The 27614-nt window shown below is 41.8% G+C and overlaps 3 protein-coding genes and 1 non-coding gene across 5 annotated transcripts; 3 read left to right on the top strand and 1 right to left on the bottom strand.

Annotated features, from left to right (window-relative positions):
- Positions 1 to 133: 133 nt before the first annotated feature.
- On the bottom strand, positions 134 to 10187 carry si:ch211-161h7.4 (serine/arginine repetitive matrix protein 2). Of its 2 annotated transcripts, none has more exons than XM_058642648.1 (17): positions 9904 to 10187; positions 9022 to 9065; positions 8810 to 8874; positions 8591 to 8724; positions 7622 to 7682; positions 7325 to 7505; positions 7147 to 7233; positions 6989 to 7045; positions 6705 to 6884; positions 5920 to 6605; positions 5154 to 5681; positions 4079 to 4670; positions 3937 to 3998; positions 3033 to 3173; positions 1440 to 1597; positions 1220 to 1310; positions 134 to 391 (listed from the first exon to the last, which is right to left on the bottom strand). In XM_058642648.1, the coding sequence occupies exons 1-17, from the start codon at positions 9931 to 9933 to the stop codon at positions 309 to 311; spliced, it is 3180 nt and encodes a 1059-aa protein (XP_058498631.1). In that variant the 5' UTR covers positions 9934 to 10187; the 3' UTR covers positions 134 to 308. The 2 variants fall into 2 exon arrangements, with proteins under 2 accessions (XP_058498631.1, XP_058498638.1); XM_058642655.1 differs by having other exon boundaries at positions 9724 to 10185.
- Positions 10188 to 12709: 2522 nt separating this feature from the next.
- si:ch211-161h7.5 (uncharacterized) lies at positions 12710 to 15827 on the top strand. Its single transcript, XM_058638869.1, has 8 exons — positions 12710 to 12759; positions 13879 to 13985; positions 14099 to 14243; positions 14449 to 14562; positions 14662 to 14806; positions 15083 to 15231; positions 15338 to 15477; positions 15566 to 15827. The coding sequence occupies exons 2-8, from the start codon at positions 13886 to 13888 to the stop codon at positions 15715 to 15717; spliced, it is 945 nt and encodes a 314-aa protein (XP_058494852.1). The 5' UTR covers positions 12710 to 12759; positions 13879 to 13885; the 3' UTR covers positions 15718 to 15827.
- A 1506-nt stretch (positions 15828 to 17333) lies between these two features.
- On the top strand, positions 17334 to 22618 carry LOC131470924 (uncharacterized). The gene is made up of 10 exons (XM_058647054.1): positions 17334 to 17423; positions 18491 to 18598; positions 18694 to 19139; positions 19250 to 19571; positions 19661 to 20429; positions 20520 to 20732; positions 20824 to 21101; positions 21187 to 21398; positions 21486 to 21737; positions 21834 to 22618. Exons 2-10 carry the CDS (start codon positions 18566 to 18568, stop codon positions 22537 to 22539), a joined length of 3231 nt encoding a protein of 1076 aa, XP_058503037.1. The 5' UTR covers positions 17334 to 17423; positions 18491 to 18565; the 3' UTR covers positions 22540 to 22618.
- A 2048-nt stretch (positions 22619 to 24666) lies between these two features.
- LOC131473670 (U6 spliceosomal RNA) lies at positions 24667 to 24773 on the top strand. The gene has a single exon (XR_009242208.1). It is a non-coding gene; the product is annotated as a U6 spliceosomal RNA (small nuclear RNA).
- Positions 24774 to 27614: the final 2841 nt, after the last annotated feature.

Genomic DNA, 27614 nt, shown 5'->3' with positions numbered 1-27614 from the left:
ATATTCTGCTGTGAACAATGACATTTTGTGCTTTTTATGGTGTAATTAACACAACAAAACCACTTCCAGTTTACATGTTGACCACATCTGAATTCTGCGACTGTTCACTAAATGGCCAAATAAGAAACAAAAGTAACACAAATTCAGAATATTTTATTAACAATAACACGAAACAGAGCTTACTACAAAATAAGATTTGTTGTTCTTTTTTTATTATGTACAGTAATTTTTTTCTATTTACACCTAATTTAAGAATGAGTCGACTTATATAAGAAAAACTCATGTGGCTGAAAATCTAACAAATAACATCAGTCTGAACTTTCTGCTAATATCCTGGTGAAGTAGAGAACAGCAGGCTGAGCGCTGGTGTTCTGGAGGCTGTAAGCCTGTCCTGTGAGAACACAACACACAGAGAGTCAGCAAATGAACACAGAAAACATTAACTCTAAAGCTAAATCTCACCCAAAAAATTTGCTTCCATTACGGACCCAACTCGCACATCGGTACCGAGTGGCCTCCCAAATATTATATCAGTGTGTGAATGCCAGGCACAGAGGGCAGACACATTTAAAAACAGATGCAAGACACTTGTAGTGTGAACTGATCTAATCTGGAATGCATTGGAATCAAACTGTGTGCCCGGTAATGAGAATGCAGCTTGTGTGTCAGAATCTCATTTAACAACACTAAAAACCTTTATTTTCAAGATGAAACGCCTCCTAAAGGGTCAAAAACAGCTATATGATCTATGGTGACACGTGTAGCTGTAAGTGTACTACAGCAAAAATTGTGGATACTGCAGCATTTGACTCAAGGACACGATGCACACTGATGGAGTAACTGAAGCAACACAAACTACAACAAGATCGCTACTCACTGCATCAGTAACAGTAGCCAGCAGTCAGCCACTGATGTTTACCTGAGGAGCACACATAACCTCACATCCCTTAGATTTTTGCAGAAAGTCTAAAGGCCACTGTAGGAGGCTGTGGAAGGTGTAATTATTTTAAGACATGCTTTATTGTCGGTCCATTATCCTCAGTTTATTCATAGGCATTAAAAGAATTGTTATTGAATTGAATTGAATTGAATTGAATGACTTTATTCCTGACAGTTAATGCCTGAATAATCGCACATGCAGCCCGTTTAAACACATGTGTTCATATATACGTGGTCAAACATTCACCAAATGTCTGTGATGATGATATTATTTTCTTACCACACTGCACCATGAAGGAGTCTCCCGCGTTGACTGCGGTCTTTCTGCCATCAACGATTACGCTCACAGAGCTCGTTAATAAGTTGAAGACCTAATTTACATAACACAGGAAGCAAATTAATTACTACGGGAGAATAAAGGCATTAAAAAAAAAAAAAAAGATAAGGGAGGGAGACGAACAGAACATAATCCCGGGTGTAGGATAGAATTTTGTACTGACTGTTGTGGCACTGTGATCCACCCAGAGAGGCTTCTTCATGTGAGAGCCCAGCAGGATCTTTCCGTTACAGATGGAGTCACAGTTCAGGTCCGCCAGGATACCCATTGCTCTGCCTTGATAGAAGTACCATTCAAAGTGGTCTGCCGTGATATCGCCATCTGTAAATCATGCAATACAGTTGCAATTATTTAATAACTAACCATGTTTTGTACCTCAAGAATCACAAAAGTATTAGATTCAGAATATAAGACAATACCTGATATAGAGGTAGACCTATGAATCACAAAAGCAAAGTTGATAAATACTGCAGAGTCCCTTGAACTTTTAATTTTAATCAAATCTTTCATCCAAATGTTTTTTCATGCCCTGTTTCATGTATTTAATATTTAGCTTTAACATTACTTTTATTGGGGAAAAAAAACTGTATATAATTTAGAGCTGAAACAATTACTTGATTCTTAACCAATTACTAAATTAATCGTCAACTATTTTGATAATTGATGAATCGGTTTGAAGCTTTTTTTCATGATTAAAACAAGATTTCTGATGGTTTTCGCTTCTTAAATGTTTGTTTCATTGCTCCAGATTAACAAATCATTAAACTCAATCGTTTTCACATTTGAGAACATCATCATTTCCAGGTTTTACAAAACACTGATAAACAAGTTTTCTGACATTTTAAGGACCAAACGATTACTCGATTAATTGTGAAAATAATCGACAGATTGATTTTGAAAAGAATCCTTAGTTGCAGCTCTAATATAATTGCATTGCAGTTTGGACATTAAATGTAGATTTTTGTAATACTTGTTATCATTAAAACAGTTATATTTTATCAGATGGAGGGAAAAAAAAACTAAAAATATGGACCAAAAAAATATCAGCCACAGAAAAACCCAGGTCAGTCGACCTCATCACTCGGCATTAAGTCAGCATTATATATATGTTGATGCAATAAGACATTGGTGTAAGGACAATTACTTTAATACTTTAAATAATTAGTTATCCTGACACTTCACTTTTTAATACTTCATGTATATTGTTCAGTTACTGGCGGTAAAACATGAGTCATGTGCTTTTTTTGGAGTCAAAGATCACCTCTGAAAGATGTCTCATTATGAAACTGAACTGTAGAGATCTAACACAGTGTAAATTAAAGTATTAATGAGGTAAAACTAGCTGTGGAGTGAATGTGAGATTCACTAAGAAGGATGATGTTGTTTTTACGTATTTCTGTCTGCGAGCAGCATAACTTTTCTGGGGATGTGCAATTTTTTTTTGTACGCCTGACGGACAAAAAAAAACATTTTTCATAGTACAGATCCTGAATTTTTTAATTTAAACTAATGTTAACCTTGCACGACAGAGGAGTGTTTTAACACTGTGAGAGACTGAGGTTTGCTCTCTCTGAATGCCTTAAGTATTCACTAAGCACGTTTCTCTAATCAACTCAACCCGATAGTTCAAATACCATATGAAGAGTTGCTTCTTTCATGTGTATCCAGTGCAATTGCAATATGAATTATGTAAAAGTGGCTTTTTTTCCCCCCCTCGTTGTCTTCTTAAAATAAATCCGGCATTAAATGTTCTTACTGTCGACAGAGGAAGACCAGAGGCTTTTAAACCACTCTGTCAGGTTGGTCTTATCCATCGGCTGTAAGATGAGCGGTTTGAGAGGAGGAGCGCACAGATCCGAGAGTCGGAGCTCAGGAGGGACACTGGGAGGCAGCGCAACTGGAACAATGCAAATGTAAAAGGACAAGTGAACAACGTATCAGTCAAAAAGTGTCAGCACCTTTAAACAACTATGCAATTGCCAGGTCGTTAACAAGGAACCGCCAAGTGAGGCTTTTTAAATCGGTGGTTACAGATGCATATCCAGGTGTCAGAGGCTCCCCTGCTGTATTTTTAATTCATAACAACAACAACAACTGAAATTGGTTGGCTTAAATATTTCAGAGCCTACATTTCAATTGTCAAAATTGTCAAATTGACATATTTGCCTCTACCGAGTGACTGTTGGTGAGTTGTTAGGTTTCGTCAAGGCAAGAAAACGTCGTTGTGGTTACACATGACACACACACCATACACATTTACGAGGCAGCAATGTACTGTAAAAAGCCCAGTGTACACTTGTGACATGTGTTCAAAGCAACACAAAGAGGAAGAAAAAAAACAGCACAGAGCAACAGATAGAAACCTATTTCACATAAATTTAACACCTAAAAATGAATACTTATACTTTGTTATAAACAATATGAGAACAATAATCTACTTATATGTCTACTTCAGGAGGATTTATTATGAAAGAAAGACAGTTATGTTAGTTGTCCACTTAAAAAAGACCTTGAAAGAATGCTACTTAAAGATCATGTGTGTGGGGGGCTAAATTAAAAACAAAAAAGAGAAGTACTCACTATGTAAATCTATATATGTAGGTTAAATCTAAAATGGAAGAAATGAAACAAAAATAAATAAACTGAGATTCAAAACGTACATGTGTTGTCACTCTGCTCCAACATGACCATGGAGGACGGTCCACTCCTGAGGTCTCTTAACCTGCCAAAGAAATGTTAAAAAAATAAAAATACAACATCGACAGATACACAGAAGGTAGGGGTCAGAGAACTTTTCCTTACGTGTTCTCTGGCTGGAGCCCGCTGCTCTGTGGGGCATCATGGCTGTTGGGGTTGTGCTGCATGCTCCTGATATCACCATCATCCATGCTGACTAAATCTTTTTCGGTGTGAGTGAAAGTCCCATTGTGAGTTACTGTGGCTTCATTGGCAGGACCGGCAGTGACACTACCACCCGCGCCCACAGCTGGGGTGTCTGACCTGGATGTGAAAATGTCTTTAAACATGGCCAGAGAGCGCTTGACGGTCTTTGGAGCAGACAATGACTTCGGTTTCAGTGGAGACACGTGAGATCTGTCCGCTGGTTTTGGCAGGACTGCCATGTTGCCATTTTGGGGAATTCCAAGTCCTGGGGACCTGCTTGGTTTGGCCTGTTTTTTTCTTTCCTTATGAGATTTGGGCTTCTTCTTGTTCTGAAGCTGCTGAGGTTGTGAGGATGTACTCTCCACGTCCTCAGACGAACCATCAACCATCCACCAGTTACCAGGAGATTTTCTCCTCCGCTTCTCTGAACCTGCTGTACTGGCTCTTATGGGAGTGACAGGGGCCGGTCTGTGGGACTGAGTCTCGGGAGAGGAAGGTTGGCCTTGATACCCTAAAAGAAAATAAATTAAAAATTAAAAAACATATCACCTTGATGTAAATTATAACCCTTTGGATGTTTACAAATCTCTGAAAGGGACACGCGTAAAGGTACAGTGTGTTTCTGTATTTGTATAATTGCTTTAACAAATCATTTGGTTTCTGTTGCCTTAGAATAAGGTTTTCCTTTACTTTAGGCATGGGCCTTGCTGTGTTTCTCTAGCATCCTGACAGAATGTGTTTTGGATTTAGAAGATTTTGAAGCTGCACCCCTGTAAACCTCGATGCATACAGGAGGAGGGAACAGCAAAGACAGTGGGAAAGTTGAAGAGTGGAGACAGTTGTGAAAAATAGTTAACATCCTTTCTGGTATGCAAAGGCCACCGTAGTTTTCTTCTCACTTTGGGAAGGGAGGGATGAGCAAAGGATTACTCCATTACATGTCACTCATTCTTACACACTGAACCTGAGGTAAAGAAGCTCAATTCTTCCTTACCTGAGTCTGTCTTTTTAAACACCGAAGGACTCGACTGCACAGGATCCGGGTCCTTATCGAGGACCTGCTGCTGCTCTTCAGTCTGCTCTGCCTCACTTGTGTTTAATACGTCATCTGTTGATGTTTTCTCATTTTGTGTGCCTTCTCTTACAGGTCTGTTTTTGATATTTTTGGGGCTTTTTTGTTTTGCTTTAATTGTCTCTTGACTGGATAACAGTGTAGGCTGTTTCAGTGTTCTTTTTTTTGTATTGTCCTTCTTCGCCTTTGCAGGTGATGGTCCTGGTGAACTGGGCTCTTTGTTGTGCTGTTTGGACTTCTTCAGTGTAGGTTGGTCATCCTTAACCTCTGTTTCCTCTGTGCTTTGAGGACAGCTCAACCACCACTGTCCAACTGGTTTTCTTTTCCGTTTGCAGAGAATTTGACCTTCTTCAGAGAAACTGCCTTCAGACATGATCTGCTGTTTTTTCTGTTTGACCTTTCCTCCTGCTGAATCCTTTGCCTCTGTATCTGTATTTATAATGTGATGATCTGTGGAACAAAAAAAAACATGCATCATGTTCAAACTCAGGTGCGATTTTGACTTAAGTGATATGAGCTGAAGGGATCTGAATAAGAATAAATAAGTAATATTCATACATATTATATTAGCATGTTGTCACACTGTCAAAAAGCTGTTGAGAATAGGTTAGACATTTTCATATTTCTGCACTGTGTTTTGTTTTTCTACAACAAAGATTAAACTTTTACATCTATAGGAGTTCATTACCTGCAAGAGAATCCAAGTCAACATCTGCATGTTTTGGATTGTGCCGAGTCTGGCTTGGTTCCTTCACAACCTCATCATTTTCCGACTCCTTTATGCCTCCAGATCCCTGCTTCACTTTCCTGGACCCCTTTAATGACTCAGACCTGCTTGTCTTGGCATTTTCTTTAGAAGACTTTAATCTCTTTGGCTCAGATGTCTTCTGAACTTTCTTTTCCGCTCTTTGCTCTGGGTTTTCGTCAGCGGTTTCTTGTCGGGCTGTGTCTGTAGCTTCCTCCTCTGCCTTGTCACTCTCTTTCGATGGAATCTTCTTGAGTTTTTTCTTTTTGTTTGGTTTCTCTTGTTCTTGTTCCACCAAGTCGCCTGCAGGTACATATTCAGGACTGGTGAACTCATCCTTTTCATTTCCAGGCCCAGTCCCTTCATTCTTCTTAGTTCTTTCTTTCTTGCTCTTTTTTTTCTGTATAACGGGCCCCTCCTCTTTATGTACACTCTTTCTTGGGCTGTTATTTGTCCCCATTTCTGTTGAAACGTCTTTATCTGTGCTGGAACTGCTGCCATGCTTCTGTCTCCTACTGGTGTTTTTTTTTGGGATGGTAAACAAAAGAGGAACATCATCCTCCAAAATCAGAAAGTTATCCTCTGGTTCAGCAGGAAGGGGAGGGGTTTTTACTGGCGTTGGCAGTTTCCTAAAATAAAAAAGAAAATTTATTTTCTACATAATACAATGGTTATTATATCCACAAATTACACATGAGTTAATTGTGCTTGTGTTAATCTCATCTTACCTTGCAGGTTTGGGCTGTCCAGCATCTCTAAGCTTCTGTAGGAAAGCAGGTATGTCTTTTCCTGCCCGGGTGGACGCGTCTACCTGCAACTGGCCACAGAGACCTGTTGACGGTTTCTCCAGAGAAACATGTTCAGACTCCTTTATCACTGCTGGAGTGGGTTTGCCACAGTTTTCTTTCCTGATACAACAAAAATGATAGAACAAAAATGAGAATCACTTACAACATTTTTCATATTGCCAGACTCACAAACCAATGACTACAGTTAAAAAGTCACTACTTACGTTGATGTTTTTCCTTTGCCCTTTGAGGTTTGAGGTTTCTCCTGCGTTTTTTCTGTGCTACAGACAAAAATAAATGTACACATGTACATTCGTACAACACCAGATACAGACTAAGTGTTTGCGGCAAACATTATGTAAAAAAATTAAAAAGCACTTACAGTGGCCCATCCACCTTGTTTTTGTGACAGGATACTGTGGGTTTTCTAAGAGCAAACTTGTGTGGCGGAGAGTTCAGCACAGAGTCACTAGCAGAGGGGAAATTTGCAGCAGACTATGTGAACAAAATACTGTCAAGAATACTACAAATAATAGATTTTTAATAACTAATTTACATACCCACTCAATGGGGATTTCTGGGCAGTCAATGACTCTGTTGTTGCCTCTTTTTTTCCTTCATCTTCACAGTCCAAGAGTATTGGGGATGCAAGTGTTCTTCCAATGATTTCCTCTTCCACGTGTTCCACAACCATATTTTCAATGGGGCTGGATGTCTTTACTGGCCCAGGCATTTGAAAATCTCAAATAAAGACAAAAAAAAGAAAACACCTTCACAATGACAATATTTAATAAATGTATTCCATGTATATTTCAAAATATAATTTTCCAAACAAAACACAAGTTTAAATATCTTACCAGTGCCTAGTTTCGGACTGATTAACCTTTTTGCAGGAAGCAGGGCATTTCCTTCAGGTCCCTTAAGAGTTAAGAAAAAAATGTATTGAGATAAATGTGTCAAACTGTGTCATACTTAAAAAAAAAAAAGGCACAACCCCATGATAGGATGTACTGTAGATATTTTTTTCAACAAGCACACTGAAGCAATGGAAGACCTCTGTCTAACCAAGCTGTCCAACTACCCATTATGCATGAACATTTTTAACAGTACATGGCAGACAGTAGGAATAAAATCTCACTATGAAAGAATACCTAGTTATTTTCAGCCCTTTCTATAGTTAGTGTTGTAGTCAAGACCCGTAAACCAAGACCAAGTCGAGACCAAGACCACAGTGTATCGAGACCAAGACTTTGAGGGGTCGAGACCGAGGCAAGACCAAGACCGTTAGCATTGCTTTGCAGAATTTACATGTTGCACTGTGTTTTCTTTTGTAGGTATTTATGCACAAAAAGTCTTTGTGGTTCAGGTAACCAAATTTTATTATTTGAGAAGAGTTGGCTGACATCTTCTCACAGCCTCTTCTCCTGACAGGGCGGGAGGGGTGACAGCCGTTAATGGTGACAAAAATTTCAAATGATAAATGAGTTATTGGTCGTACCCGAAGCAATACGATTTGCGCGAAATCACAGTAATGATATTAACAAGTTAATCCAAAAATGCACAGGCAATTTATTGAAATCCCCACAGTTGTGATCTTGAAATAAAATCCAGAGTCAGAGACAAGACCGAGTAAAAATGCAGTCGATTCCAAGACGAGACCGAGACCGATCTCGAGTACTACAACACTATCTATAGTAGTAAACAGTAAAGGCCAATATTTCACATATGTTGACTATGTGGTATAACAGAACAACATTTTGACTGTGCGCAACATGACAATCTGTAATTGATGCAAATTAAAAATGTGCCGCTTGGCTAAAAATCACCTTTTGACATTGTGTAGATTTTACAAAGTCCTGTGGAAACAGGGAAGCCTCTCCACCACTGTGTTGTGTGTCAGTGTCAGAACTCTTTTGCTGAGGAGATGAGGAAACCTGGCTGTCACAGTGTGAGGATGAATCTAAAAAGTACAGTTAAGTACAGGTTTAATAAAATACGAGAGTAACAGCAAAAATAAAAATTCATTCACAAAATACACAACTCACCCATGTCATCAAACATCCTATCAACATCTCCCAATGTCATTTCATCTGCCCATAGTTTAGGCCGACTAAAAATAAAAAGGTTAATGTTAAAATAGAATTAGAATATTAAATAGTGCAGAAAAAACATGCATCGCTCACAAGCCAAACTGAAACAGTGTATGACTAGTGCAACAATTTTAACAAAACAACTTATTTCACATGTTCAGATGTACCTTTCTTTATTTATGGTGTACCAGAGCTTCCTCCTCGGTCTCTTCTGAAAAGACAAGTGCAGAGAAAGAAACGTACATTAAACATACTTAAACACGTTTAAGGTATATGAAGTATATCCAAAATGCAAAGAAAAATATGGACATAGCAATTGAAGATGAAATTACTTATGTATTATTACTTCTTTGCTCCATACAACAAAGACATCAAAGACATATTAATCAATAGATTAATCTGTCGATTATTTTCTCAATTAATCGAGGACTCGTTTGGTCTATAAAATGTCACAAAATGTTGAAAGCTGGAAATTATGATGTTCTTAAAAAAAAAATTTGTCCAACTTTCTTGTGCTAGTACGACACATCGTTTTGATCATGCAGCGATACAATTTCACTATAATTGACTTAGATCAATAAATTAAAAACTGAATGTTATAACTAATTCATCAGCAAAATACCACCACATTAACTTTGAAGCATCCAAATCACCGACTACGACCTTCTAACTAAGGAAGGCTGGGGTGAAAGCAACACACATCTTTTAACAAGAGAACGTTCCTTTTACAGTATTACACTATGTAGGCTAATTTTTGCTCAAACGTGAGTGTAGTAGCTGATGGATCAGCCCCCCTTCTCGGTTTTGGGCCAAAGAACAGTGCGTTTGTTTAACTCTTCCTCTTCTGAAACACAACGAAACTTACTTACCAATATAACGTTTTTCTTCTCCATTGTTTTTTTTTTTACCAGCTGCCTCTTTTTAACGGCAACGTAAAGCCACTGTTTCCGACACCGCGAGACAAGCTAACTGCGAGTTAGCTACCATTCCGTTTTCAGAGACAAATTGTGTTTGTAAAAACAAAAAACTTACGTTAGTAATAAACATACATTTGTGCAAAACGCTGGTTGAACTTTCATGGAAGCTAAGGTTAGCCTTAGCAAAAACAATGGCGGTGTTTATGCTTTGAAATTAGCCCGCGGACTTCAATGAAGGAAGTCTTAGATTTTGTGGCTTGCTGCCCCGGGAGAAGCCTGTCAGGTAGCTCTATCGCGAGCGAACTGTTTGTGGATATACAATTTAACTAAAATTGAAAATATGAGATAAAAATAAGAAGAAAAACGTATTTGTCTGGAATGTGGGGATCTATTTTATAGCAACCCAGTGATACCTCACTGGGTTGCTATATATTTTATGCCTGACAGACATCAGTCTGGGCCAAAACACATTAAATGTTCTTCTTCTGCGCTTTATTTTCCAACAAACTGTACTCAAACCGAGGGCCTTGCGTTGCTGCCACCTGTTGGGTTATCAGCGAAGAGCTTCAACAAACATGGCCAACGCAATCCTACACAAGCGCTCTGTGGACATTTTGAGATACTGCATTTTCATATAATCAAACAAAAAGAGGATATGGGCTCAAGAGTAACATAGACATGAAAATAGAAGCTCTGGTTAAGTGTGCTCAAGCTCAATGGCCGGGTAAATAAAAGTCTGTTCAAGTCATTTTATTTATACTACTTAACAGATTAACCGATATATATGTATTTGTATTTGTATGTATATATATATATATATGTGTGTATGTATGTGTATATCTATGTGTATATGTATATATATACATATATATGTGTGTATGTATGTGTATATCTATGTGTATATGTATATATATATATATATGTATATATATATATATATATATATATATATATATATATATATATATACATATATGAAAATAAATTAGTGTTAGTGTCTGAAGTGGTAGAGCTCTGCTTTGAGGTTCCCTCCTATGACCACAAAGGGTAAGCCGGGAAAGGGGCGTCCGGTGGTAGCCAGGTATAACAACTTTGTCAGATGACGCATAGCAACGATGTTGTCAAACGACACATCAAGACAACACACCATAACACACCTCTTAATGACACTGTCAAACAACACATCCTAACACACATGCTTACCTTAACCTAACCACAACTCAAATCTTAGCCCTTCACTTAAAGACCAGGTTTTGGTCTCGAAAAGAGGACTACGGTCCTGACAAGGTCAGTGTTTTTGTTGCCAGAAAAAGGTCATAAGTACACAGCACTGTTCTGCCTGTAAAATAGTGCTCTTTTTCTCTTGATGTTGTACAAGACAGGCACAAGAATAAACACCGCTCTTTCACGATGTTCAGTTAATCATTGACCATTAATGGAAAGGACAAGCTCTTGTTTGGTCCCACATGTTGGACTATAAATTATAAAATCCTGTTACCAAACATGACGTCTGGGACAAAGTCTTGCGACTGTTAGGGTTACATGTTTGGAATTATATCAGTTATCAAACATAATCATCGTGGCAGATAGGACTATGCTGAAAACACAGTAGTTGCTGGTTATTTAACAAGCTTTATTTTATATTTTTTCATTTTTTAAAGTGCAAAACAAAACATCCCCTTCTCTCTCTCTCTCTCCCTCTCTCTCTCGTGTCATTATGACAAAAGTGTTATTTGTGTGTTGTTTATATAAAAAAAAACCCCAAAAGGCTTATGTATGAAATAAAGCACATTTCCGTAGTGTGCACAAAAACTCTTGATATTGGCCTCAGCAGTCTGGTTCAGTGTGGTTTCTTGTCGTAATAATGAACATTTGTATTGTCTTGAATACAAGTTGAACTGTACACACAGTATATTGCCCTTTCTCTAGCAGGTGCAATGTTTTTACTATGAGGATCTTTTAGGGGACCGTGGGAAAATTCTCAAAACCGCGTGTTTACGTGTAGACAACGAACAGGCTGCTGCGAATGTGCTGCCATTAAAGTGTGTGTGTGTGTGTGTGTGTGTCGGACTCCCCGCCCGCAGTAAATACAGTTAGATGGAGCTCACTCATGCGGCAGAATTGTGCATTTCCTTCTCGTAAAGTAAAGTAAAATTTTCGCTACATTTTCACACGGAAACGACGTGAACCGTACACTTAAACAAACAGACATCATTTCCCCTTTCTGTCCTTTGGCTCGACCTTGACAGCTCGGCCTTGTGACTGGCCAACTGAACGCCCTCTTTGTGACCTGCACATGACTGATAATCAGTTGGCTCGGAGAAGTCAAAGGTCAAAAGTTAAGTTCAGCCCCAAGGTCTATCTCAAGGGTACTTCAGGTGTCGGACGTCGCGCTCACTCGTGCTAGAACTGTATCGTGGAGAAGTGCTAAAAGACAAACTAAAGACAGTCCGTCTGGAGCAATTACTGGCGATGGGTGAACTGCTGATAAAGTACACTAAGGGATGTGATATCATCACATCATTTGAGGAAGGATGATGCTATTCATGGCTCTGGTGCGTCTTTGAGACATATTTTTAGAACATGTCAAAATCAGTTTTTATCCCACAGTTCAGCCACTGATTTCTAACAACAATTTTTATATATATATATATATATATATATATATATATATATATATATATATATATATATTTATATACAATTATATGTATATATATATATATATATGTATGTATGTATGTATGTATGTATATAAATACTGTATAAACATGGTTACATGAGTAGGTTGAGAATGTGGGAAAACATTGACAGTTTTCTTTTTACGACCTATACTGCACTGGAGATAGAAATGTATACAAGATAAGAGACACACGTGACGCCGTCGTGTTAGTTACACAAGTTGTAATTGTATAAAAACCTGCTTCCCTCAAGGCTCTGCACACTTACTCTTGCGGATCACACTGGGAGTAGGAGGAGCACAGAAAGGTATGGTTTTGTTTGACTTATTGACTCTGTTTCATGCCGACACTCAAAAGCTAGAACTTGGAATATCTTTCTGTATGGACTCGGAATGAACTAAGGTGATTATCATCGATTATTTATATTTATATTACAATTATCAGCATGCTTGAACAACAGTAACAAGAGTATTTGCCAGGGGCAAGATTCACAAAGGGTAATAATACGTTTTGTGCGTCTCATAGAAACCAAACAAAAGATGCCATTTTAACCCTTAGTGCTCACACGGAAAAGATCCATGCCACAAGTGCACTCTTGGAAAATTGCCTCTTTATGTTTTAAAAAATAGATACCCCTCATATGTGAACCCAAAAGGCTTATGTATGAAATAAATAAACAAAGACAAGCACATTTCCGGGACAATTTGAGTTCGCTTTAGTTACTTTTTGTAAACACACAATTGCGTGTCAGTCAGTTTTAACTCTAGTTTTTATTTTTATTCCAGTTAATGTTTGTTCACTTTTAGTTTTCATTCATTTCAATGAACGATATAATAACCTCGATCTGAATTACAGACGCTCTGTGATTTCAAATTCCTTGGATTGATTTTAAAGCTTTAACCCAAATTTGCTCAAACATTTTGGAGAAGATGACTAAAAGTGGAAAAAAAATAATAATAATCTGAATCAGGTACGGCACACCCACCACGTTCCTGTCCTCTCTCTTTATAATCAGGCAGTAAAAGTAATGTACAAGAAGCATGTCCAATGGCATCACTGTCATACTCAAAAGATAACAATCTGGCTTAGTTTTCACAGCTTTACAAAGTTCTGTTTTCTTGAAATTGGTAAGTGTGTCAATAATCTTGTGCCAGATTTATCCAAAGACGAGACAGTAAGAGAAGGTTAAATGTTGCCATATATCAGAGCTGTGCACATTTTTTTCTTATCGTATGGTGTGATTGTTGCATTGTCATGTAATTGCAGTGTTTTCTATCATGTATTTTACATACAAAACCCTCAACTATGGGGACTGGAGTTGCAAATTTGGTTCCATGCTCTGTCATGTGCAATCAAACAAATAAAACACTTCATTTTGGTGATGGGCACGAGGTTTAACCTTTACATCACGTTTCATTTATCACAGTACCACAATGGGAGGACACAATTTAGCACGTCTTGCTGCGATACTGCTTTCTCTCGTCTGCTTCGCAATAAGTTTGGTGTTCAACGGGCTGTCTGTGATCGGCGTAGGTAAGTCAACTTTTAACATATATATGTATAGATATATATATATATGTATACATGTTGTCATTTTGATGACTCTAAAATGCCGCCCATGATTTACATTTCATTTCTCCGTCCAGATCCTTATACGTCCACGACAGGCAACGTGTCTGCTGTGTTTGACACGCAGATCACACCTTCAGGATGGACCTTCAGCATCTGGAGTGTCATCTACGTCTGGCTCACGGCCATGATTATCTACATCCTCTCAGGTCTTTGCCGAAAGTAAGGGGCCAACGTTTTGCACTCTACGGCTGAGAAGTTTAAATGCTACGTCGGTATCTGAGAATATAAACTGTACAAAACATGCCTGTTAAAAACCAACACGGCCTCTGCTTCTTTAATGGACACAAACAAGAAGACTGAAACTGAAAATGAAACAGGTCTCCCCGTCTTGGATGTTCAACATCATTACCTTTTTATCTCACAGGAACGGTTATGGCTACGTTTACTGCAGCCCTGCAGTGTTGCCTTATGGATTCTACATATGCTGGTGCCTTAATCTGGGTTGCAACATCGGCTGGCTGCTTGTTTGGGACAGAGGGTGAGAATTTCCTTTGGATAAATCTGGAATGTATTGCGTAGAACTTTTTACTTCAGAACTCATTTGTCTTCTTGCTGTTTTTGTGTCCCTGTACTATAGACTCATGATCGCCGCGCTGGCGTTTCTCGTGCTGGTCATCTGCACAAACTACTCCATGGTATGCTTCGTCTGCCACGGGCTGCACATTTATGGACCCTGGCTGAAGAAGTACCACAAAGTCGACCTGTGGCTCATCCGTGTGTTGGTGAGTGAGGTTTTTTAAGGGGTTTTTAAATGGGTTTTAAGAGAGAGGGAGACTGATCCAGAGTCTGGAGCCATGTCACCTCCAGACATTAAGTCTGGTTTTAGAGATACAGAGGGGGCATATACCATTGAGGGCTTTAAAAACAATGAATAGAAGTTTAAAATCAATACGAAAACAGACCGTGAGCCAGTGGAGCAAAGCTAAGACTAACAATGATAACAACCCTGGTGTTGACTCAGTGATTGTCTTTTATTGTATATAATGCTATTTCCGCAGGTTCAAAACGGCGTGATGATCTACACAACGTGGACGACCCTCGCGACTCTCATCAACCTGACCATCGTGCTGACATACGAAGTAAAGATGTCGCCAACGGAGGCCGCCACCGTAGCATACTCCATTTTGTCCGCCCTGTTGCTCGTATGGTCAGTGACGGGTCTCTTCTCTTGTGCAACACACAGAATCTCCGCAGGGTGCCTGAGCGAGACTCTGACTCTGGTGTGTGTGTTTTTGTTGGCCGATATTTCACAGGTTCCTTTTGGAAAACCTGGTCCTTGACAAACACGTGCGGTACATCCTCATCGTCTACCCTGTTGTGATCTGGGCTCTGTCTGGAAACCTGGACAAAAACTACAACGCAGAATCACCCGGAATCAACGGCATCTTCATTGGTAAATGTACTTTTCATGTCTCGTCAATGAGAAACTTTCATTATTTTATATATTGTTTTTTATTGCTGACTGTATTGTTGCCTCTCAGTTGTGCTGCTGGCGGTCGCCTGCGTGCTCTTTGTCGTGAGGATTGTGTTGGTCATTTGGAGACACTTCAAACAGCCGCTCTATGCACACGCCAGCATGGTCGCCCTGGAACCTATGGAGATTGCCGAGAAGCAAAAGAAGATATTTTGCTAAATAACCATTGATTTAATGCACTGATGTGTTGTGTCATATATTGTTATTGTTAATAGTTCATAATATTTTGGTAAACTCAAGCATTTTGAATAAAATTCTCCTTATCTAACTTTTAAAATCCAGTCAGTATTGTTGTGAACTTTGGACGAATGCTCCCTGAACCTTTTATGGCTCTTTTCTAACACCCTGACTCACATGTCTCGATAAGGAGACCTCATAACACCATGGGGTCAACCATCCAAAGCAATAGACAAGCAGTACGGGGTGGAGTGTCAGGGGTTAAGTGTGACAGAAGGATGAGAACAAAAGTGAAAGGGAACGTCAAGACTCTAGTGAGGCCAGCTACGATGATGACGGCTTGGAGACAGAAGGTGGAGCTGGAGGTGGCAGAGCTGAAGATGCCAAGATTTTCACTGGAAGTGACCAGGATTACTGAACTGGGAAAGAAAGCGTTTAGGTTTGCTGCTCCCTCTGCGTTGGTCTCATTGAACATTTTTAAGGGGAAATTGGATGACCTGGAGACAGAAACATCTGGCTGTAGATGTTTTGCCTGAGGCTTTTATTATTGCAGCTGACCTTGAAATGCTTGCAGTTTTGGATGCTAAGTGATTTTAATGTTTGTGTCCACCTTGTGTTTGTGCGTATATGTATGATCATATTTACTATGCTGCTGCCTGTCTTGGCCAGGACACTCTTGTAAAAGAGATTTTTAATCTCAATGATTAAACATGTTCCTGGTTAAATAAAGGTTAAATAAAATAAAAAATAAAAAAAGGTTTAGAAATGAACATATTCGAGGGAACAGCTCAGGTTGAACGGCTTGAAAGTAAGAGAGGCGAGGGTTGAGATGATTTGGTCACGTGCAGAGGAAAAGAGGAAGACCACAGAGAAGGGAAGGATCATGGAGAACATGAGGACAGCTGGGTGACATAACAGAGGAGGACATAAGGACATACCAGGGTGAGATGGAGGTTGACTACAGGGTTCCCACACCTTGGTTACATTACATTACATAACATGGTTGACATCAAATTCAAGGACTTTTCAAGGATTTTCCAGGACCAATTCCCTGAAATTCAAGGACGGTGTGTGCTGTACAGTTTAAGATGGAAGAGCAACTTGAAAGAGCACACTTTTATTTTATTTTATATATTGATTTGCAGCACACTCTGCATCTGGCCAAGCGATTGTCCTTGGGGATTTTGGGCAAACCAGTGTTTTCTAATTTGGAATTTGGCATTTCCCATACATCACTTCATTTGCTCTCTCTTGCTTAACGTCACTCGCTCACTATTCCGCATGGAATCTCAAATCGATGGCATAAGGGGCAGTGTAAAAACAGTAGGTGGCGTTGTAACAAACAAGGGAGACATTTACCTAAATATCAACTTTCAACGCACTTTCAATGACCCATGCCAATTTTCAAACACTTTCAGGGCCCTTGATTAAATTATTTTTTAAAATTCACAAACTCTCAAGGATTTCAAGGACCCATGGGAACCCTGTGACGCTCCACTGTGGGACGGTTCTTTATAATTCGGTTCCGTGATTGGCTGTTTTATGTGCACGTTCCGTGATGGGCGGTCTTATGTGCACGTTCCGTGATTGGCTGTATTTGCCAGCGTGGAGTTTCAAGTAAAGTTCACGCTTCTCCCACTGTTATATTACGGTGTAATACTTGTTGAGCGTCGTCTCGTAAACAGCACGTAAGTTATGCCTTTTTTGTCTTCATAACAGCAAATACCACACCATGTACAATTGAAACAGCCTAATGCTCTGCAAGGTTAGAACCTAAAGGGGAGACATGTCTGTGCTTTTTACTCTTGCTAAAGTGTGGCGCTGTGGCTGGCTGAAAGGAGAGAGACCTAAAGACACGCAAACTGCTGTAAATATTCAGTGTATAGTGTGAAATAATGTATATATAGTCTTTTTTTTTAGTATTTATTGTCACTTTTTGAAATAAATCGACAAATAACATGCACTCTACCGAGGCTTTCGGGAGGGCGGTGTTGCGGGACGGGCGCTTGTTAACTTTTTAGTGATGGGTCGGTCGCGAACGAGAGGCGGATTAGAGCCGGCTCTTTGAAGTGAACGACAGGAGCCGGCTCGCGACCGAGAGAGCCGGCTCTCGTATTAATAAAAACAGCGTTTTTTTGTTTTGTTTTTAATTGTCTTTTAAAGCCGCATTGGTCAACATGTGTGACTACACTGAGCAGGAGGGGGGAGGGGTTACAGACCCTCGCATGCAGCGCACACGAACAGGGAGAGAGACAAGAGCGAGAGGCGCGCAAGAGGATTTGACCATTTTACCGAAGATGAGTGACAGTAGGAAAAGGAGTAAAATTTGGACACATTTTAAAGTGTTAGAGTCCGGAAAGTCAGAGGGTTAACTTTGTAAAATAAAAACTTCATATCGAACAGGCTCCACAAACACCTGCATAGGCATATGCGAACTAAACATCCAAGAACATAATCATGTTTTTTCACAAATTAAAATGGGTCTTTTTTATTTAAAATGTATTTATGTATATGTTAAGTTTATTAATAAAGCCATATTAATACTATATGTTATTTTTTTTTACATTAGTTATTCATTTTACACATAATTTGGTAATAAATTAATTGGGAGAGCCAGTGAATTCCCATCACTATAACTTTTGCGCGTGCCTCACATGGATGTATTATAAGAACTGGATAGAGCACCACCCCCTCTGCCTTGTTATTTACATTAAAGTTGACATTATACTGTCTGTACACTGATATGTGTTGTCAGGCACGTCCAGCTGTGGTCCCCCCTTCCTTTCTCTCCTCCTCCGAGCAGCCACTGGAAGGGCTAGGGCCAGGACTGATGGCTCTTCAGAAGCCTGCCTCCGGCAAAGAGGTGTGTGTGTGTATGTATGTGTGTTAATGTGTGCCTGTCTGCTGCACAATCACACTCACTAACTGTGTCTCTGCTGTGTGCTGTGTGTGTTTCAGCTGCTTCCCCTCAGCTGGAGGCAGACGCTGCCTGAAGAGCAGCAGGAGTGGGTGGGCCGGGCGCTGTTCCAGAGGGAACCCAGCAGCGGGAAGGTGGTCCTTACCTCGCCGCTCAAACTGTGGTGGCACCCACCTGGCGCCCAGCCCCTCTACACACAGCCCCCCGCCAATGCCCACGACTTTTTCCAGCGGCCAATCTTTCTGTGGATGCCCTATCGGATGTGGTCATACCATCTAAAGTGCCCTGCCGATGGGCAGAAACTGATGGCCGCTGGATTATGCAAGACAGTCCGGAGGGTCTTGGACATGAGTGGGTGGTATTTTATGGCCACAGAGTGCCTTCAGTGCCCCGCCTGTGATAAGAAGATTGTCGGCTGGTCGCAGGACATCTTAGATCAGCTGGACGTCGCGCACCGTGAGCAATTCCCAGCTGTTCTCACATACAAGTATGTCACTTTAAGGCATGCAACATTTCCTCAACAATGCATTTTTGTTGTTGTTGTTGTTGTTGTTGTTGTAGTAGTAGTTGTCTGTACACTCTCTGTTTCCACCCCAGCTTGTCCTGTGACAAGGCGGTGATTGGGCAGTTAAATGAGCGCACCCTGGGCAACAGTGTGGCCCGCCTCAGAGCCTCCCTGGTGGAGCAGCACTCCAGGGAGTGGATGGCGCGGTCGGTCCAGTATCTCTCCGTGCTCCGCAAGCTGAGGGCACCTGGAGCGCCACCAGAGGAGGTGTCGATCCCAAAGCTCGTGAAGGTGCCCGAACTTACCTGGTTCAGCAGGGTCTACATCCTGGATGCCATGACCAGGCTGGAAGACACCAAGGCCAGGGTGACGTCCATTTTTGGCGAGATTCTTAAGATGGACTCCACCAAGAAGGTGAGATTTCTCTCTCTCCACTGTGCCGTTACCCTGTATGATGTCGGTGTGCCTTGTGCCTAAATGTGTGTTTGTGCTGTGCCTTGCAGATCACGAAAAAGCTTGCGGGTGCTGCTGCCGGCTCGGCCGCCTGCATGACCAACGTTGGCAACGAGTACGGGCAGGTACTCGTGTCCGTCCTCACGGCAGCCGAGGGGGACGGACTGGCCAACATGGCGGCCGGCCTGATGCGGCGGTACCGCGAAGCTGGGAAGGCCCCTCCCAAGGTGATGTACGTGGCCCAGGACTGCTGTGCCACCGTGGGTACAACATCAGTACACCCCATGTTCCATGAATGGCACGAGCTGGTGGTCAGGCTTGACGTGTGGCATCTCATGCAACGCTTCGCGAGGGGTGTCACCACAGACAGCCACCAGCTCTACGGCCTCTTTATGGCGAGGCTGTCCTTCGCCATTTTCGAGTGGGACGCCGGAGACATCGCCCGCCTGAGAGCTGCCAAGCAGTCCGTGGAGGGGAGGGACGTCCACACAAAGCTGTCTGCCAAGGAGCTCGCTGGGCATTGTCGACGCCGTACGAGGGGTGCGGTGGAGACAGAGCGGCTCCTCCAGGAGGTGCTGGACGCCTTCTGGCACATGACGGATGCCATGGGCGTCCCACTGATCGACCGCGCCCGCATGGAAGAGATCTGGAGCACACAGCGCCGCCACCTCGACTGCATCCAGGACCCGGAGGGGGTGGAGCTGTACACCCAGACAGGTGAGCTCACCAAGGGCGGTGTTAGGCTCCCCGTCTACCGGTGCGCACGTGGCTCCACTTCAATTGAGTCCTTCCACCAGCACCAGTACCACTTCATTCCGGGTAAATCTTTTTACAACACATTAACATCTTGTATGTTTGTTTTTTGTAATGCATCTCACTAACTCTTCGCTCCGTTTTTATTTTTTCTAGGTATATCTGCGAGTGACGTACACTTCCAGGTGTACCTGCTGGAGGGCCTGGTGCGGTGGAATGAAGACCGTGGACGAGAGGCAGTTGAGGGAGGTCAACGAGCGGCGCTGTGGTGCTACAGTGCCCAGCTGCGGCACACGTTCAACCAGCTGGCGCAGGAGGTCAAGGGGGTCGAGCTGGTTGATGACTACACCCAGCCCAGGGAGTACACAGGTACAGAGAGATCAGCGACAGAGCGTTTGCTGCTGTTTTCTTATGGCATCTGCTCATGTGTGTTTGTGTGTGTGTCTCTCGCTCTCTGCAGGGGAACTCTTGGGGGTGGACTATTTGTACTCCCAGTCAGGCGCTGTGCTGCAGCAGTACCCCAACACTCCGGATGGGACCGACGAGGCCGAGGAGGAGGACGACAGCTTTGAGGAAGAGGAGCCAGAGGAGATCCGTCTCCTGGTCCATCACAACACTCTCCTCCAGGAGCCCCACAGTGTCCCTGTGTCTGAGGCCTCATCATCCCAGTTAGGACCCCACCCCCACCCACCCCCCGAGGACAACAGGATGGAGGTGCAGCAGGCTGAGGAGGATGAAGTGAGTGGACAGTTGCCTGTTAACATTTCATATTCGCCTTGGTGTTTGCTTGCAGCGTCGCATCATGTGCCGTGCTTTTTTTCAGGATGTCATTGGGCCAGACGGTCACCCCGGTTACCATCACTTGGTGGCCCTGGCCCACGGCCTCGTGGAGCTGCGTCATCGCCCCTTTGTTACCGCTCATCAGTCCAGAGAAGTTGTCGCTCTCTGGGAGAAACTGACTGAGAGGGACAAGGCGACCTTCCCCCGCCGCCACCAGGACAGGCTGGTCCAAGGCCGCTTTAAGACCAGCAACCGGTAAGCAGTCATCGCATTAACAATTTTTTTTATATATAGTCAGTAACTAACACGTTCCCCTCTCTCTCTCTATCTTCCTATCTGCAGTGTCGCCGGGGGTCAGGGGGCAGGAGCGGCACAGTCTCCCAAAGCCAGCAGGCTTGTTGAAGCCATCATGCTGGAGCTGGACCGCGTTCACATCCACGACGTCAAGACATTCGCCGGGGTCCGCATCAACCGCTGGGCTGGCGTCATGAGGGACTACAAACAGATCCAGGAAAACGTCGTCAACTCTCCTGTCCTCATGGCGTGCACCCGGATCCAGCTCTACAATGTTCATCAGCGGGCCCTGTCGATGTGGTAAGTCGATATGCTTTGGCTCGCAGCACTGATGTGTGTGTTTGTTGTCATGATAAATCATGCTTTGTTTTTTGTCTGTTTTTTATTTCTTGTAAGGTACAATCAGAGGAGCAAGGCGATGATGAGTGACATAATCGCCATCACAATTCCGGGACCCAGCACTCCCCTGACAGCAGCGGAGCCCGTGCCTGCCCCACGGACTCCGCTGCAGGGCCCCCAACAGCCAGACCAGCGCCTTGAGCACCACCTGCCCTCGGATGCCTCTGGTCTCGCTGTTACAATCAGAGGGCCGCTGGCCCCGGAACTGTTTGACGTCATCGTCGTCCAGCTAAGTGCCACCACCTCCTCAGCTTCCACAACAGCCACTGCTCCAACCGTCGCTCCAGCCACTGCTCCAACCGTCGCTCCAGCCATCGCTCCAGCAACCATCGCTCCAGCCATCGCTCCAGCAACCATCGCTGGAGCCATCACTCCAGCAACAGTCGCTGGAGCCATGCCCCGCTCTACTGCCTGGAGGCACCGGGTCCAGGCAGAGCAGGAGCGTCGTGCCCGGGAGGAAGGACGCATCCTCAAGCCCTTCAAAAAGGTCTCCCAGTTTATGTGCAGGCGCTGTGGCCAGCCAAAGACAAAGGAGTATGGCCACAGCCGCTACAAACGGGGGACCTTTTGCGCCCAGGCTGACAGGGGGACTGCGGAGCAGTGGCTGTTGGAAATGAAACGCAGAGAGCGTGAGGGGGCCACGGCCGCCGCTGCCACCAACAGCACCACCACCACATACCGCACCATTTTCCCAGCACCCTAGTACTCTTTTGTGCTGTGCACCCCCACAACTTTTATGTAAATAGTTTTTTATTTTAATAAATCCTTTGTTTTGCAACAGATCCTTTCTTTGTGCTCATTTATATCTTATGCCTTTACGTCACTACTTTACTACTGCTAAAATGGATGAATGACTTCAGTAAGTCAGTTGAAACATAACTTTGTACTGCTGCTGTGTAGCGTAACCCCCTTCACACTACAAACAGGGCCTCTTTTGTCTATCATGATGGCCCATCAAACTAAGACAATAGGTCAGGGCAGCCACATGCCGGACTGTCTCCCAGAGGCGTGAAGGTGTAGGTGTGTATCCACCCCCTTCACTTTCAAAGTTCAAAAAGAGTTGCAAAATGACACGGAAGACCAAGAACCTTGAACCAGAGAGCGAGAACTGTCCCGAGCCAGAGAGTGTGCAGCCTGAGGGTGTGTATTTAATCAAGGTGTATTTAATCTGTGTGTACCAGTGCGTGCATCTGTTTCATTTTACATAGACTAAAAGAGTTATATACTGCCTGTGTTCAGTGTCCGACAGCCTCAGCGCTTACGCCGCCACTGCTGTTGCTGCCCTCAAAGCCTACGCCGCCACTGCTTCTCCTCCTCCTCCAGCAAAGAAGAAGAGGAAGCCACTGACATGCAAAACCTGTGGAAAGGAGAGGACCGCTAAGAATGGTCACACGCAGCTCCAAGGCACTCTCTACTGCCAGCTTGGGGAGGGCCCTGGAGCTAAGACACCGGTGGAGAGGTGGCAGGAGCAGAGGGCGGCCGTTAAGGTGAATTTACCATCCATCAAAGGGGCGGCACACAGGGTCACACTCTGCAAATGGAGTAGAAGGATGCAGCAGAACAAGAGGGTGACAGACCTGTAAAAGTTGAGCATCAGTGTTGAGGAAATAGAGTCTCTGTTGATCATTGTTGTTATTATAAGAGGTTCAGTTCAATCATTGCCAAAACCAGCATGTAAAGCTCTCAGTATCATCATTAAAGTTTTATTGTTTTCTCATATTTTTTGCAGGAGTCTGATTCACTTTAAATGCTTAATACCCTTGAAGTATACACACACATTATGAACAAGGACGTTACATTTGGGGGAGGTGGGATTCGAACTTACGACATTGGAGCTTTCTAAACCAGTTAACTTGGGGGAGGTGGGGTTCGAACTTGCGACATTGGATCTTTCTAACTGGCACAGCCCGCCTTAAATGTCTTATTAAAATGCATTGAATGCTCCTTGTCTTGTTTACACGTGCGCCCTGGCAACAAACTTATAATGTTTCATTGGACGGTTCTTTATAATTCGATCCCGTGATTGGCTGTATTTGCCAGCGTGGATTTATTACGGTATAGTTTGTCGTAGAACATCCTCTAGTTAACAGCACGAAAGTTATGCATTTTTGTCTTCATAACAGCATATACAACAGCATATACAATTGCAACAGCTTAATGTTCTGCAAGGTTAGAACCTAGTGGGGAGTTGTAATTAGACATCTTGCAATCCATTGAAAGAAGTAGTACGACTCGCCGTTCCAGTTCCAGTCAAGGCACCACAAACCACATAATGCCAAACATCGCCGACTCACAAGCATGGCCAACGCGGTCCGACACTGACGCTCTGTGGAAATTTCGAAGTACTGCACGTTCATATAATCAAACACACAATAGGACAAAAAAGGCTGTGCTCAAACTCATGAGCAGATATTTCAGAAGGTAACGGTGGTGATGTTTGCTAAAGCTCAATAGACGTGGGAAATTAGAGATTGTTGGTTGTTTTTCTCCAGTACGCAGTTTACCAGACCGCCTAGTGGATTTGAAATCCAATTTGCATATTATTACATGTTTGCATATGTTTGCATATTATTACATGTCATATTACCCAACAGCCCCGGGAGCTCGCGAAACAACAAACCCGTAAAATATACAAGAAAAACTGTAAAAACAAACACAAGGAAAGTCTTGTACAGACATCATTTGTATTAAAAAGGCTTCTAAACACTAGCCCACTGTTTTAGAGCTTCTTAAAAACAAAATGGTTATAATGTCCATAGACCGGCCACCATGACTGAACTACAGTTAACCTCGTGGCCTATATATACTTCACAGAGACTTTCAATAAAATGTGTTACTTCGGTAACACATATACTAAGATTGGAATGATACAGAGAAGATTAGCATGGCCCCTGGCGCAAGGATGACACGCAATTTCGTGAAGCGTTCCACCTTTTGCATCAAGAACAATTATTATTGTTTTTAAAAAGAATACTACCATACTGTAAATCCGACATTTTTACTTTTTGAGAAACATCAGTCAAGTTAAAGACACTCACAAGTGAGCTGTGCCAGGTAGCTGGTTTAGAAAGCTTCAATGTCGCAAGTTCGAATCCCACCTCACCCAAATGTAATGTGCTGCAAAAATTATGAGAACACAATAAAACATACATTTTTATTTAATTTTTAATTTTAAATTTTTTAAATTTTAGTTTTACATTTCGTTGTGTCTTATTTAAGTGTTAAGTATTTTGTTGTGTCTGTGTTTTGTGGGAGTTTGAACACAGCCTTTTTTGTCCTATTGTGTGTTTGATTATATGAACGTGCAGTACTTCGAAATGTCCACAGAGCGTCAGTGTCGGACCGCGTTCGCCATGCTTGGACTGGAACTGGAACGGCGAGTCGTACTTCTTTCAATGGATTGCAAGATGTCTAATTACAAATGGACATTATTAACAAATTGAATCCAAAATTAGACCTGAAATGTATACATAAATATCCATTTGTAATATATTATCTCAGTATCATCATTAAGTTTTATTGTTTCGCAAAATTTTTGCAGGAGTCTGATTCACTTTAAATGTTAAATGTAATGCCCTTGAAGTAGTGGGGGAGGTGGGATTCGAACTTGCGACATTGGAGCTTTCTAAACCAGTTAATTGGGGGAGGTGGGATTCGAACTAGCGACATTGGACTATAGCACATAAAATAATATATCATACAGTAAACACAGCAAGAGAAAAGATATAAATATAAATGGAAAAAAAAAAATCCGACATATATAGTATATATATATACATTATTTTACACTATACAGACTACACAGAAATGTGTCTCCTCTAACCTTCCCTCTCAGTTCTAACCTTGCAGAACATTGAGCTGTTGCAATTGTATATGCTGTTGTATTTGCTGTTATGAAGACAAAAAATGCATAACTTATGCGCTGTTTACTAGATGATGTTCTACGACAAACTATACCGTAATAAATCCACACTGGCACACTGGCCAATCACAGAACTGAATTATAAAGAACCGTCCAATGAAACATTGCGAGTTTGTGGCTAGGGAGGGACGTGCAAATAAGACAATAGAACAAGACAAATAAGACAATAGAACAAGACAAGTAAGACAATAGAACAAGACAAGTAAGACAAATAAGACAATAGAACAAGACAAATAAGACAATAGAACAAGACAAGTAAGACAATAGAACAAGACAAGTAAGACAATAGAACAAGACAAATAAGACAATATAACAGAACAAGACAAGTAAGACAATAGAACAAGACAATAAGACAATAGCGCAAGACAAATAAGACAAGTAAGACAATATAACAAGACAAATAAGACAATAGAACACGACAAATAAGACAATAGACCAACAAGACAAATAAGACAATAGAATAAGACAAATAAGACAAGTAAGACAATAGAACAAGACAAATAAGACAAGACGAGTAAGACAAATAAGACAATAGAACAAGACAAATAAGACAATAGAACAAGACAAATAAGACAATAGAACAAGACAAACAGACAAATAAGACAATAGAACAAGACAAACAGACAAATAAGACAATAGAACAAGACAAAAAGACAAATAAGACAATAGAACAAGACAAATAAGACAATAGAACAAGACAAACAGACAAATAAGACAATAGAACAAGACAAATAAGACAATAGAACAAGACAAATAAGACAATAGAACAAGACAAGTAAGACAATAAAACAAGACAATAGAACAAGACAAACAGACAAATAAGACAATAGAACAAGACAAATAAGACAATAGAACAAGACAAAAAAGACAATAGAACAAGACAAGTAAGACAATAGAACATGATGTATCCCCCACAAGGAGAATTCTATATGGGAGAGGCTTCTTTCTCCTCCTTTGGTCGGCTTATTATTATACCAGTGGGATATCTGATGACTGATAGGGAGTATGTGTTGATGGCTTGGACCTGTTGGTATTATAAATTTGGCTGTCTCTGTGCGTTTAGCATGTCGTTTTCACGATAGTCTGTGCAATAGTTGTATTGTAGATTTGAAAAAAAGGTATGAAACCTCCATCTGCACCAACCTCACGTGTCTGTCAGGAGTAGAGTTTGGCAGAATAATGACAATTTCCACCGGCTCGCCTCGCCACGGCACGGCACGGCACGACACAGTACGAACTGCGACCTTCTGCTACCTAGTGTGACCCGTGACTTTACACCAAACTTCTGTAGTTTTTGGCGATTGACCCACGTTTTAGGATTGTTAAGTAGTTTTAAGTGATCTACAGTTTGGCGCTGTTTTGGCTTCGGCTTGATTTGTGTGTGAGAATCCGTGGGTAAAAAGTTAAGTGAGTGCAAAGTATGTGGGTGATTGTTATGTCTGACCTCAACAGTAAAGACTCCGTGAATGCAGTGTGCCTGCATTAAAATTCAGTGGATTTTTTTGCAACAACACGCCAACAAACACAGGTATGCAGTGGCTATTCAAAACCATGTCAAATATGATGCGCAATAAACTGACACTTCGAATAGCCCAGCCTACTTTGGACAGTCTTTAGAAGACAGAATCCCACACATGCAAAGACAACAAGGATTAGGGTTAGTAATTGACATTGATATCAAAGACATTTTAAAAGCCACTCATGCAGCCCATCTTTGACATATTTCCCTAATCTAACATGGATGTGATGCTGTATGCCTCTCATGCACAAAAATACAATAAAAACAGGCACATATAGAAAGGGTTCTGTACTAGTAATTACTGATTCATAAGAGATTTACCTGTGATGATGGATAT

This window comes from Solea solea, chromosome 1 (genome assembly GCF_958295425.1).
Source record: "Solea solea chromosome 1, fSolSol10.1, whole genome shotgun sequence".
Lineage (NCBI taxonomy): Eukaryota > Metazoa > Chordata > Actinopteri > Pleuronectiformes > Soleidae > Solea > Solea solea.
This window is presented reverse-complemented; position numbering and strand designations above follow the sequence as displayed.